Source organism: Hippoglossus hippoglossus, chromosome 11 (genome assembly GCF_009819705.1).
Source record: "Hippoglossus hippoglossus isolate fHipHip1 chromosome 11, fHipHip1.pri, whole genome shotgun sequence".
NCBI classification, from domain to species: Eukaryota; Metazoa; Chordata; class Actinopteri; order Pleuronectiformes; family Pleuronectidae; genus Hippoglossus; species Hippoglossus hippoglossus.
The window spans coordinates 990115-1003174 of record NC_047161.1 but is presented as its reverse complement, the minus strand read 5'-3'; the positions used below and the strand labels follow the sequence as shown (position 1 = coordinate 1003174).

At 48.3% G+C, this 13060-nt stretch overlaps 1 protein-coding gene and 1 long non-coding RNA gene across 2 annotated transcripts; both read right to left on the bottom strand.

The window, feature by feature from the left end:
* Positions 1-1759: 1759 nt before the first annotated feature.
* On the bottom strand, positions 1760-4236 carry LOC117771046 (adhesive plaque matrix protein-like). Its single transcript, XM_034601036.1, has 4 exons — positions 4092-4236; positions 3955-3998; positions 2031-3877; positions 1760-1950 (listed from the first exon to the last, which is right to left on the bottom strand). Exons 1-3 carry the CDS (start codon positions 4112-4114, stop codon positions 2055-2057), a joined length of 1890 nt encoding a protein of 629 aa, XP_034456927.1. The 5' UTR covers positions 4115-4236; the 3' UTR covers positions 1760-1950; positions 2031-2054.
* Positions 4237-6137: 1901 nt separating this feature from the next.
* LOC117771074 lies at positions 6138-7212 on the bottom strand. Its single transcript, XR_004615502.1, has 2 exons — positions 6945-7212; positions 6138-6864 (listed from the first exon to the last, which is right to left on the bottom strand). It is a non-coding gene; the product is annotated as an uncharacterized LOC117771074 (long non-coding RNA).
* Between the last annotated feature and the right edge of the window lie 5848 nt (positions 7213-13060).

The window sequence follows — 13060 nt, the reverse complement described above, 5'->3', positions numbered from 1 at the left end:
ATTTAGTGGATCTTGATGAAAAATAACAAGGTTAAAAAACAGATAAAATGTGTATCAAGTGAATTTAAGTGTTTTCACAAGGAGACCGTTGCGTCTCAGCAGAGGTTTGAACTCTTTGAGTGACTTTATATTTTGAAATGCAATAAAAACTTCCTTAAGGATATATTCAGTATTTACACAGAGTCTGGTGCTTCAACAAGAAGATGAGAACCTCACTCTGGAGCTCAAACCTCCACCAACACCCAACTGCTCCATCCAGTCTGCACCAAGTCTCATCACAATCTGGGTTTATCGCCAAGTAGGTTCATACATAGAGATTTGCTGTGGTGCGTTTGTGCATAAATAATACAAATAGAGAGCAGTGTAAAGTATAGAGATTAAATAAATTAGCAATATGAATGATAGATATTTACAATGTGACACATGTAGATAATGTGTGTCACACTCATGAGGTGCAGTGTCGGAGCAGCTTCCTCCTCATGAACTTTATCTCAGTGGATGATGTGTTTAGTTAAAAGCATTAAATTTGAAGAACAACATATGTGACAAAGAATAAATATATTTCATTAACCACTTCACGTTAATCACATCACAAAGGAAAATCACGTCATGCATCACAAGTCACCAGCTGCACATCAGGACTCAAGGTTATGACATCGATCGATATTTATTATCTTCATCACTTCTCTTAAAGTATTTAATACAGAAAAATATATAAAACTGTTGGAATATACTTTGCTCATGGGCATAAAATAAGGAGATACACTGGGAGGAAGGGGAAGAAAGGAGGAAGAGTGAAAGAGGAGAGGAAGTAACAGACGGATGGAGGAAAGAAAAGAGGAGGAGGAAGAGTAGGGAAGAGGAGAGGAAGTAACAGACAGATGAGGAAAGAAAGAAAAGGCTGTGAACGTTAGCTGAGCTTCAGGCCGAGGCAGAGAGCCAGCTCGTTCTTCTGGATCTTTCCGTCTCCGTTGATGTCACAGTGGCCGAGCACAGCTTTCCTGAACTGGTCCAGGTCTGTGCCACTGATGCTGGGCTGGAGAGGGAAGAGGGGGTGAGAGGTCGGAGGTCAACGCAAAACAAGTTACACATAATACCTTTGACATTTTATTTTCATTAAATACTTTGAAGTAAAAGTTCTAAAGATTTTTATGATTCATTCAAACATCTTGTAGTTTTACCTTCGCCAGCTCCATCATGTCTTTGACAAATCCATCGACCTCAGGACCCTCCAACGCACCCGTCTTACTCCGCACACACACAAAATGTGATCCCTGTAACTGAAAGTAGGCTCCATAGCTACAGTAGTTTAAATGATTTGAACTAGCTGGTGTTTCTTAAGTTCTGGATAATTTAAATTTGGAGTTGAGGGAAAGGTCAGAGTTCAAACACAATGCAATTGTATTCTTGCAAATGAATATTAAGCCATGTATTGTGCTATAGATACTGCTGATTCAGTCCATTGCAGAGATTCAGACTCTTGATGTCCGTCCTCTGTAATTTGACTCAGTGCGACCTCCCACTTGGCAAAACGCCTCATCTCTAGTTGGGCATCTGCTTGTTTTAGACCCAATCTGAAGTAGTTTCTGCAGCAGAGTAGAAAACTTGAAAAATGCTAAGCTGTACAGTTTTGTTTGAGGTACATGTTCCTTCAAGTTTAACTTGGTGTTGTGTCAGTAAATACAAGAATGTGTCACTGACTGCTTAAAGTTTAGTTACTTCCAGACAATTCACTTCTATAAGGAGAACGTTTAGTATAGAAGTTTGTTTTCATAATGTTGGCCTTGTACCAAAGATCATCAGTGTTCAGAATCTAACAGTTTAGATCATATTCAAGACAATTCTTCCCAAGATTGTTTAGCACCACTCAAATAACAGTCATAGGCAGCAAGTGTAGTTCAAATATTTTATTGAATTTCTCAAAGATGCCCGAGTCTCCTGAAGAGTCGCCTGTGAACAGAAACACCATTAGCAAGAAAACAAGTCATTTACATTCACTTGCAAAGAGGTAAACACTGAAGTGAACTTACATGTAGTCAAACTCAATGAAGTCACTAACGTGCCACTCGCTGCTGCCATCCAGGATGGTTTGGTGCCACCATATAAGTTGGTCTGAAATTTCTAGGCCCAACATTCACTTCAGGGTAAGTGGGCAACTCCTCATATGGGTCAAAAGCAACATCATGGGAAAGCGCAAAGTCCCACATGTCATCTGTGCTTGGAGTTCCAGGCTTCTTCTGGGGCTTGGGCTGGTAGCTCGACGGCTGCTGGGGCTTGGGCTGGTAGCTCGACGGCTGCTGGGGCTTGGGCAGGTAGCTCGACGGCTGCTGGGGCTTGGGCAGGTAGGTCGACGGCTGCTGGGGCTGGTAGCTCGACGGCTGCTGGGGCTTGGGCCGGTAGCTCGACGGCTGCTGGGGCTTGGGCCGGTAGCTCGACGGCTGCTGGGGCTTGTAGCTCGACGGCTGCTGGGGCTTGTAGCTCGACGGCTGCTGGGGCTTCGGAAGGTAGCTCGACGGCTGCTGGGGCCTGGGCAGATAGATCGACGGCTGCTGGGGCTTGTAGCTCGACGGCTGCTGGGGCTTCGGAAGGTAGCTCGACGGCTGCTGGGGCCTGGGCAGGTAGCTCGACGGCTGCTGGGGCTTCGGCTGGTAGCTCGACGGCTGCTGGGGCTTCGGCTGGTAGCTCGACGGCTGCTGGGGCCTGGGCTGGTAGCTCGACGGCTGCTGGGGCCTGGGCTGGTAGCTCGACGGCTGCTGGGGCCTGGGCTGGTAGCTCGACGGCTGCTGGGGCCTGGGCTGGTAGCTCGACGGCTGCTGGGGCCTGGGCTGGTAGCTCGACGGCTGCTGGGGCTTCGGAAGGTAGCTCGACGGCTGCTGGGGCTTCGGAAGGTAGCTCGACGGCTGCTGGGGCTTCGGAAGGTAGCTCGACGGCTGCTGGGGCTTCGGAAGGTAGCTTGACGGCTGCTGGGGCTTCGGAAGGTAGCTCGACGGCTGCTGGGGCTTCGGAAGGTAGCTCGACGGCTTCTGGGGCTTCGGAAGGTAGCTCGACGGCTGCTGGGGCTTCGGAAGGTAGCTCGATGGCTGCTGGGGACTGGGCAGATAGCTCGACGGGTGCTGGGGCTTGTAGCTCGACGGCTGCTGGGGCTTCGGAAGGTAGCTCGATGGCTGCTGGGGCTGGTAGCTCGACGGCTGCTGGGGCTTGTAGCTCGACGGCTGCTGGGGCCTGGGCTTGTAGCTCGACGGCTGCTGGGGCTTGGGCTGGTAGCTCGACGGCTGCTGGGGCCTGGGCTGGTAGCTCGACGGCTGCTGGGGCCTGGGCTGGTAGCTCGACGGCTGCTGGGGCCTGGGCTGGTAGCTCGACGGCTGCTGGGGCTTGGGCTGGTAGCTCGACGGCTGCTGGGGCTGGTAGCTCGAAGGCTGCTGGGGCTTGGGCTGGTCGCTCGACGGCGCATAGTCCATCATTATTCCAGGACTTGAAACTTCGCCTAACTGAAATGCGGTTCCATTATTGGGAGATAAATTCCACATGCCCTTTTTGGTCTGAAGGATAGCTTGGTGACTGGGCTGCATCAGGTTCTCTTTGGGTTTTGAAGGAATTATTGGGTCAGGACTGTAACTAGAAACACTTCTTTCCTGACTGTTACCATCTACTTGCCTTCCATAATAACCAGTATAACTGCCAGCACCAGCAGGCTCCAGTTCATCAGATGAGCCACCTTCAGGGTAACTGGGTCCAGAGCCACCTTGAGATCCTCCAGCCTGTGCAGAGCTCTCGTAACTGGAAGAGGCTAAACCTGGATTTTGGTCTCCGAGCAAAGCACTGGGTGACTTAAAGTACGGTGTAACTCCACTGGAGCCTCCACTTCTGTAGCTCAGAGCTGGAGAGATACAACATGTCAGTATTTAAGAAATAACCAGAAGTGGACCTGAGGTTTGTGTAGAGTGATTCACTTACCCTCAGCATGTGGCCCAAAGGCTAAGAGTGAGAGCAAGAGCACCCTGGGAAGCAGATCATTTCACATGTGAACTAAAGAAAACCAACTTGGTACAGACAATGAACTTTCAAGACTTAACAAAACAAATGGATCGTACCTCACACAAAGTCCAGAAGCCATTTTTGAAAGCTGAAGCCAAACAACCAACACAACTTGTGCTGCTTGACATCAAACAACAGAAAAAGAAACTTCCGATTCAGCTTTCTGACGCCTGCAGCCAGCGCAGTGCTTTTATCTGCAGGAGCCTGAGCTGCATGAACACTGATGAGATGATTGGACTCAGGTTTGAAGCCTCAGCAGAAAGATCTCTGAAGTGGCTTCATCCGCCTGTTTCAAGGGTCGTGATGAGGCTCGATTCCTCCACCTCTGGGATTTCTGCTGCAACTGAAACATTTCAGATGTTGCGTTGGAGTTTGTCTGTGGAGGACGATGAATGAATCTCCTGACGCACAAAGCTCGGACAGAGCATGTCGTCATATGTCATACGGACTATTTCTTCAATAAGAACAGTGGAACTAACAAAGTAGTTCCAACATCCAGCTTCTCTGGAGAATCTTGAAAACTGGTCAGATTGTGAATATGAGCCTGAAAATAATGCAAAGTATTGTGTTGAAGTTTTCCTTAAAAACAACGAACACAGGGAACTTCAAAAGAAAACTCCAGGGGTTGTTCACATCTTAGCATTTTGAATTTGTATATTTTTACTTTCCCTGCCCTATTTAATTTACTTTACTATTTAGTGGATCTTGATGAAAAATAACAAGGTTAAAAAACAGATAAAATGTGTATCTAGTGAATTTAAGTGTTTTCACAAGGAGACCGTTGCGTCTCAGCAGAGGTTTGAACTCTTTAAGTGACCTTATATTTTGAAATGCAATAAAAACTTCCTTGAGGATATATTCAGTATTTACACAGAGTCTGGTGCTTCAACAAGAAGATGAGAACCTCACTCTGGAGCTCAAACCTCCACCAACACCCAACTGCTCCATCCAGTCTGCACCAAGTCTCATCACAATCTGGGTTTATCGCCAAGTAGGTTCATACATAGAGATTTGCTGTGGTGCGTTTGTGCATAAATATGAAAATAGAGCAGTATAAAGTATATAGAGATTAAAGAAATTAGCAATATGAATGATAGATATTTACAATGTGACACATGTAGATAATGTGTGTCACACTCATGAGGTGCAGTGTCGGAGCAGCTTCCTCCTCATGAACTTTATCTCAGCGGATGATGTGTTTAGTTAAAAGCATTAAATTTGAAGAACAACATACGTGACAAAGAATAAATATATTTTATTAACCACTTCACGTTAATCACATCACAAAGGAAAATCACGTCATGCATCACAAGTCACCAGCTGCACATCAGGACTCAAGGTTATGACATCGATCGATATTTATTATCTTCATCACTTCTCTTAAAGTATTTAATACAGAAAAATATATAAAACTGTTGGAATATACTTTGCTCATGGGCGTAAAATAAGGAGATACACTGGGAGGAAGGGGAAGAAAGGAGGAAGAGTGAAAGAGGAGAGGAAGTAACAGATGGAGGAAAGAAAAGAGGAGGAAGAGGAGGGAAGAGGAGAGGAAGTAACAGACAGATGGAGGAAAGAGGAGGAAGAGTAGGGAAGAGGAGAGGAAGTAACAGACAGATGGAGGAAAGAGAAGGAGGAAGAGTAGGGAAGAGGAGAGGAAGTAACAGACAGATGGAGGAAAGAAAAGAGGAGGTTAGAGGAGGGAAGAGGAGAGGAAGTAACAGACAGATGGAGGAAAGAAAGAAAAGGCTGTGAACGTTAGCTGAGCTTCAGGCCGAGGCAGAGAGCCAGCTCGTTCTTCTGGATCTTTCCGTCTCCGTTGATGTCACAGTGGCCGAGCACAGCTTTCCTGAACTGGTCCAGGTCTGTGCCACTGATGCTGGGCTGGAGAGGGAAGAGGGGGTGAGAGGTCGGAGGTCAACGCAAAACAAGTTACACATAATACCTTTGACATTTTATTTTCATTAAATACTTTGAAGTAAAAGATTTTTATTATTCATTCAAACATCTTGTAGTTTTACCTTCGCCAGCTCCATCATGTCTTTGACAAATCCATTGACCTCAGGACCCTCCAACGCACCCGTCTTACTCTGCACACACACAATGTGATCCCTGTAACTGAAAGTAGGCTCCATAGCTACAGTAGTTTAAATGATTTGAACTAGCTGGTGTTTCTTAAGTTGTGGACAATTTAAATTTGGAGCTGAGGGAAAGGTCAGAGTTCAAACACAGAATGCAATTGTATTCTTGCATATGAATATTGAGAAGCCATGTATTGTGCTATAGATACTGCAGATCAATAGCTTGATCCAGGATCAGTCCTCGTCTGATTTTCAGTCCATTGCAGAGATTCAGACTCTTGATGTCCGTCCTCTGTAATTTGACTCAGTGCGACCTCCCACTTGGCAAAACGCCTCATCTCTAGTTGGGCATCTGCTTGTTTTAGACCCAATCTGAAGTAGTTTCTGCAGCAGAGTAGAAAACTTGAAAAATGCTAAGCTGTACAGTTATGTTTGAGGTACATGTTCCTTCAAGTTTAACTTGGTGTTGTGTCAGTAAATACAAGAATGTGTCACTGACTGCTTAAAGTTTAGTTACTTTCAGACAATTCACTTCTATAAGGAGAACGTTTAGTATAGAAGTTTGTTTTCATAATGTTGGCCTTGTACCAAAGATCATCAGTGTTCAGAATCTAACAGTTTAGATCATATTCAAGACAATTCTTCCCAAGATTGTTTAGCACCACTCAAATAACAGTCATAGGCAGCAAGTGTAGTTCAAATATTTTATTGAATTTCTCAAAGATGCCTGAGTCTCCTGAAGAGTCGCCTGTGAACAGAAACACCATTAGCAAGAAAACAAGTCATTTACATTCACTTGCAAAGAGGTAAACACTGAAGTGAACTTACATGTAGTCAAACTCAATGAAGTCACTAACGTGCCACTCGCTGCTGCCATCCAGGATGGTTTGGTGCCACCATATAAGTTGGTCTGAAATTTCTAGGCCCAACATTCACTTCAGGGTAAGTGGGCAACTCCTCATATGGGTCAAAAGCGACATCATGGGAAAGCGCAAAGTCCCACATGTCATCTGTGCTTGGAGTTCCAGGCTTCTTCTGGGGCTTGGGCTGGTAGCTCGATGGCTGCTGGGGCTTGGGCTGGTAGCTCGACGGCTGCTGGGGCTGGTAGCTCGACGGCTGCTGGGGCTTGGGCTGGTAGCTCGACGGCTGCTGGGGCTGGTAGCTCGACGGCTGCTGGGGCTGGTAGCTCGACGGCTGCTGGGGCTTCGGCTGGTAGCTCGACGGCTGCTGGGGCTTCGGCTGGTAGCTCGACGGCTGCTGGGGCTTGTAGCTCGACGGCTGCTGGGGCTTGTAGCTCGACGGCTGCTGGGGCTTGGGCCGGTAGCTCGACGGCTGCTGGGGCTTGGGCCGGTAGCTCGACGGCTGCTGGGGCTTGGGCCGGTAGCTCGACGGCTGCTGGGGCTTGGGCCGGTAGCTCGACGGCTGCTGGGGCTTGGGCCGGTAGCTCGACGGCTGCTGGGGCTTGGGCCGGTAGCTCGACGGCTGCTGGGGCTTGGGCCGGTAGCTCGACGGCTGCTGGGGCTTGGGCCGGTAGCTCGACGGCTGCTGGGGCTTGGGCCGGTAGCTCGACGGCTGCTGGGGCCTGGGCCGGTAGCTCGACGGCTGCTGGGGCCTGGGCCGGTAGCTCGACGGCTGCTGGGGCTTGGGTTGGTAGCTTGACGGCTGCTGGGGCTTGTAGCTCGACGGCTGCTGGGGCTTGGGCTGGTAGCTCGACGGCTGCTGGGGTTTGGGCTGGTCGCTCGACGGCTGCTGGGGCTGGTCGCTCGACGGCTGCTGGGGCTTGGGCTGGTCGCTCGACGGCACATAGTCTGTCATTATTCCAGGACTTGAAACTTCGCCTAACTGAAATGCGTTTCCATTATTGGAAAACAAATTCCACATGCCCTTTTTGGTCTGAAGGATAGCTTGGTGACTTGGCTGCATCAGGTTCTCTTTGGGTTTTGAAGGAATTATTGGGTCAGGCCTGTAACTAGAAACACTTTCCTGACTGTTACCATCTACTTGCCTTCCATAATAATCAGTATAACTGCCAGCACCAGCAGGCTCCAGTTCATCAGATGGGCTCGACGGCTGCTGGGGCCTGGGCTGGTAGCTCGACAGCTGCTGGGGCCTGGGCAGATAGCTCGACGGCTGCTGGGGCTTGGGCTGGTAGCTCGACGGCTGCTGGGGCTTCGGCTGGTAGCTCGACGGCTGCTGGGGCCTGGGCAGATAGCTCGACGGCTGCTGGGGCTTGGGCTGGTAGCTCGACGGCTGCTGGGGCTTGTAGCTCGACGGCTGCTGGGGGTTGGGCTGGTAGCTCGACGGCTGCTGGGGCTTGGGCTGGTAGCTCGACGGCTGCTGGGGCTTGGGCTGGTAGCTCGACGGCTGCTGGGGCCTGGGCAGATAGCTCGACGGCTGCTGGGGCTTCGGCTGGTAGCTCGACGGCTGCTGGGGCTTCGGCTGGTAGCTCGACGGCTGCTGGGGCTTCGGCTGGTAGCTCGACGGCTGCTGGGGCTTCGGCTGGTAGCTCGACGGCAGCTGGGGCTTCGGCTGGTAGCTCGACGGCTGCTGGGACTTCGGCTGGTAGCTCGACGGCTGCTGGGGCTTCGGCTGGTAGCTCGACGGCTGCTGTGGCTTGGGCTGGTAGCTCGACGGCTGCTGGGGCTTGGGCTGGTAGCTCGACGGCTGCTGGGGCTGGTTTCCATTATTGGAAAACAAATTCCACATGCCCTTTTTGGTCTGAAGGATAGCTTGGTGACTTGGCTGCATCAGGTTCTCTTTGGGTTTTGAAGGAATTATTGGGTCAGGCCTGTAACTAGAAACACTTCTTTCCTGACTGTTACCATCTACTTGCCTTCCATAATAACCAGTATAACTGCCAGCACCAGCAGGCTCCAGTTCATCAGATGAGCTCGACGCCTGCTGGGGCTTGGGCTGGTAGCTCGACGGCTGCTCGGGCTTGGGCTGGTAGCTCGACGGCTGCTCGGGCTTGGGCTGGTAGCTCGACGGCTGCTGGGGCTTGGGTGGGTAGCTCGACGGCTGCTGGGGCCTGGGCTGGTAGCTCGACGGCTGCTGGGGCTTCGGCTGGTAGCTCGACGGCTGCTGGGGGTTGGGCTGGTAGCTCGACGGCTGCTGGGGCTTGGGCCGGTAGCTCGACGGCTGCTGGGGCTTGGGCTGGTCGCTCGACGGCGCATAGTCTGTCATTATTCCAGGACTTGAAACTTCGCCTAACTGAAATGCGGTTCCATTATTGGGAGATAAATTCCACATGCCCTTTTTGGTCTGAAGGATAGCTTGGTGACTGGGCTGCATCAGGTTCTCTTTGGGTTTTGAAGGAATTATTGGGTCAGGCCTGTAACTAGAAACACTTCTTTCCTGACTGTTACCATCTACTTGCCTTCCATAATAACCAGTATCACCGCCAGCACCAGCAGGCTCCAGTTCATCAGATGAGCCACCTTCAGGGTAACTGGGTCCAGAGCCACCTTGAGATCCATCAGCCTGTGCAGAGCTCTCGTAACTGGAAGAGGCTAAACCTGGATTTTGGTCTCCGAGCAAAGCACTGGGTGACTTAAAGTACGGTGCAACTCCACTGGAGCCTCCACTTCTGTAGCTCAGAGCTGGAGAGATACAACATGTCAGTATTTAAGAAATAACCAGAAGTGGACCTGAGGTTTGTGTAGAATAATTCACTTACCCTCAGCATGTGGCCCAAAGGCTAAGAGTGAGAGCAAGAGCACCCTGGGAAGCAGATCATTTCACATGTGAACTAAAGAAAACCAACTTGGTACAGACAATGAACTTTCAAGACTTAACAAAACAAATGGATCGTACCTCACACAAAGTCCAGAAGCCATTTCTGAAAGCTGAAGCCAAACAACCAACACAACTTGTGCTGCTTGACATCAAACAACAGAAAAAGAAACTTCCGATTCAGCTTTCTGACGCCTGCAGCCAGCGCAGTGCTTTTATCTGCAGGAGCCTGAGCTGCATGAACACTGATGAGATGATTGGACTCAGGTTTGAAGCCTCAGCAGAAAGATCTCTGAAGTGGCTTCATCCGCCTGTTTCAAGGGTCGTGATGAGGCTCGATTCCTCCACCTCTGGGATTTCTGCTGCAACTGAAACATTTCAGATGTTGCGTTGGAGTTTGTCTGTGGAGGACGATGAATGAATCTCCTGACGCACAAAGCTCGGACAGAGCATGTCGTCATATGTCATACGGACTATTTCTTCAATAAGAACAGTGGAACTAACAAAGTAGTTCCAACATCCAGCTTCTCTGGAGAATCTTGAAAACTGGTCAGATTGTGAATATGAGCGTGAAAATAATGCAAAGTATTGTGTTGAAGTTTTCCTTAAAGACAACGAACACAGGGAACTTCAAAAGAAAACTCCAGGGGTTGTTCACATCTTAGCATTTTGAATTTGTGTATTTTTACATTCCCTTCCCTATTTAATTTACTTTACTATTTAGTGGATCTTGATGAAAAATAACAAGGTTAAATAACAGATAAAATGTGTATCAAGTGAATTTAAGTGTTTTCACAAGGAGACCGTTGCGTCTCAGCAGAGGTTTGAACTCTTTGAGTGACTTTATATTTTGAAATGCAATAAAAACTTCCTTAAGGATAGATTCAGTATTTACACAGAGTCTGGTGCTTCAACAAGAAGATGAGAACCTCACTCTGGAGCTCAAACCTCCACCAACACCCAACTGCTCCATCCAGTCTGCACCAAGTCTCATCACAATCTGGGTTTATCGCCAAGTAGGTTCATACATAGAGATTTGCTGTGGTGCGTTTGTGCATAAATAATACAAATAGAGAGCAGTGTAAAGTATAGAGATGAAAGAAATTAGCAATATGAATGATAGATATTTACAATGTGACACATGTAGATAATGTGTGTCACACTCATGAGGTGCAGTGTCGGAGCAGCTTCCTCCTCATGAACTTTATCTTAGCGGATGATGTGTTTAGTTAAAAGCATTAAATTTGAACAACAACATACGTGACAAAGAATAAATATATTTTATTAACCACATCACGTTAATCACATCACAAAGGAAAATCACGTCGTGCATCACAAGTCACCAGCTGCACATCAGGACTCAAGGTTATGACATCGATCGATATTAATTATCGTCATCACTTCTCTTCAAATATTTGATACAGAAAAATATGTAAAACTATTGGAATATACTTTTCTCATGGGCGTAAACTAAGGAGATACACTGGGAGGAAGGGGAAGAAAGGAGGAAGAGTGAAAGAGGAGAGGAAGTAACAGAGAGATGGAGGAAAGAAAGAAAAGCCTGTGAACGTTAGCTGAGCTTCAGGCCGAGGCAGAGAGCCAGCTCGTTCTTCTGGATCTTTCCGTCTCCGTTGATGTCCCAGTGGCCGAGCACAGCTTTCCTGAACTGGTCCAGGTCTGTGCCACTGATGCTGGGCTGGAGAGGTAAGAGGGGGTGAGAGGTCGGAGGTCAACGCAAAACAAGTTACACATAATACCTTTGACATTTTATTTTCATTAAATACTTTGAAGTAAAAGTTCTAAAGATTTATTCAAACGTCTTTAATTTTACCTTCGCCAGCGCCATTATGTCTTTGACAAATCCATCGACCTCAGGACCCTCCAACGCACCCGTCTTACTCTGCACACACAATGTGATCCCTGTAACTGAAAGTAGGCTCCATAGCTACAGTAGTTTAAATGATTTGAACTAGCTGGTGTTTCTTAAGTTCTGGACAATTTAAATTTGGAGCTGAGGGAAAGGTCAGAGTTTAAACACAGAATGCAATTGTATTCTTGCATATGAATATTGAGAAGCCATGTATTGTGCTATAGATACTGCAGATCAATAGCTTGATCCAGGATCAGTCCTCGTCTGATTTTCAGTCCATTGCAGAGATTCAGACTCTTGATGTCCGTCCTCTGTAATTTGACTCAGTGCGACCTCCCACTTGGCAAAATGTCTCATCTCTAGTTGGGCATCTGCTTGTTTTAGACCCAATCTGAAGTAGTTTCTGCAGCAGAGTAGAAAACTTGACAAATGCTAAGCTGTACAGTTATGTTTGAGGTACATGTTCCTTCAAGTTTAACTTGGTGTTGTGTCAGTAAATACAAGAATGTGTCACTGACTGCTTAAAGTTTAGTTACTTTCAGACAATTCACTTCTATAAGGAGAACGTTTAGTATAGAAGTTTGTTTTCATAATGTTGGCCTTGTACCAAAGATCATCAGTGTTCAGAATCTAACAGTTTAGATCATATTCAAGACAATTCTTCCCAAGATTGTTTAGCACCACTCAAATAACAGTCATAGGCAGCAAGTGTAGTTCAAATATTTTATTGAATTTCTCAAAGATGCCTGAGTCTCCTGAAGAGTCGCCTGTGAACAGAAACACCATTAGCAAGAAAACAAGTCATTTACATTCACTTGCAAAGAGGTAAACACTGAAGTGAACTTACATGTAGTCAAACTCAATGAAGTCACTAACGTGCCACTCGCTGCTGCCATCCAGGATGGTTTGGTGCCACCATATAAGTTGGTCTGAAATTTCTAGGCCCAACATTCACTTCAGGGTAAGTGGGCAACTCCTCATATGGGTCAAAAGCGACATCATGGGAAAGCGCAAAGTCCCACATGTCATCTGTGCTTGGAGTTCCAGGCTTCTTCTGGGGCTTGGGCTGGTAGCTCGATGGCTGCTGGGGCTTGGGCTGGTAGCTCGACGGCTGCTGGGGCTGGTAGCTCGACGGCTGCTGGGGCTTCGGCTGGTAGCTCGACGGCTGCTGGGGCTTCGGCTGGTAGCTCGACGGCTGCTGGGGCTTCTGCTGGTAGCTCGACGGCTGCTGGGGCTTCGGCTGGTAGCTCGACGGCTGCTGGGGCTTCGGCTGGTAGCTCGACGGCTGCTGGGGCCTGGGCTGGTAGCTCGACGGCTGCTGGGGCTTCGGCTGGTAGCTCGA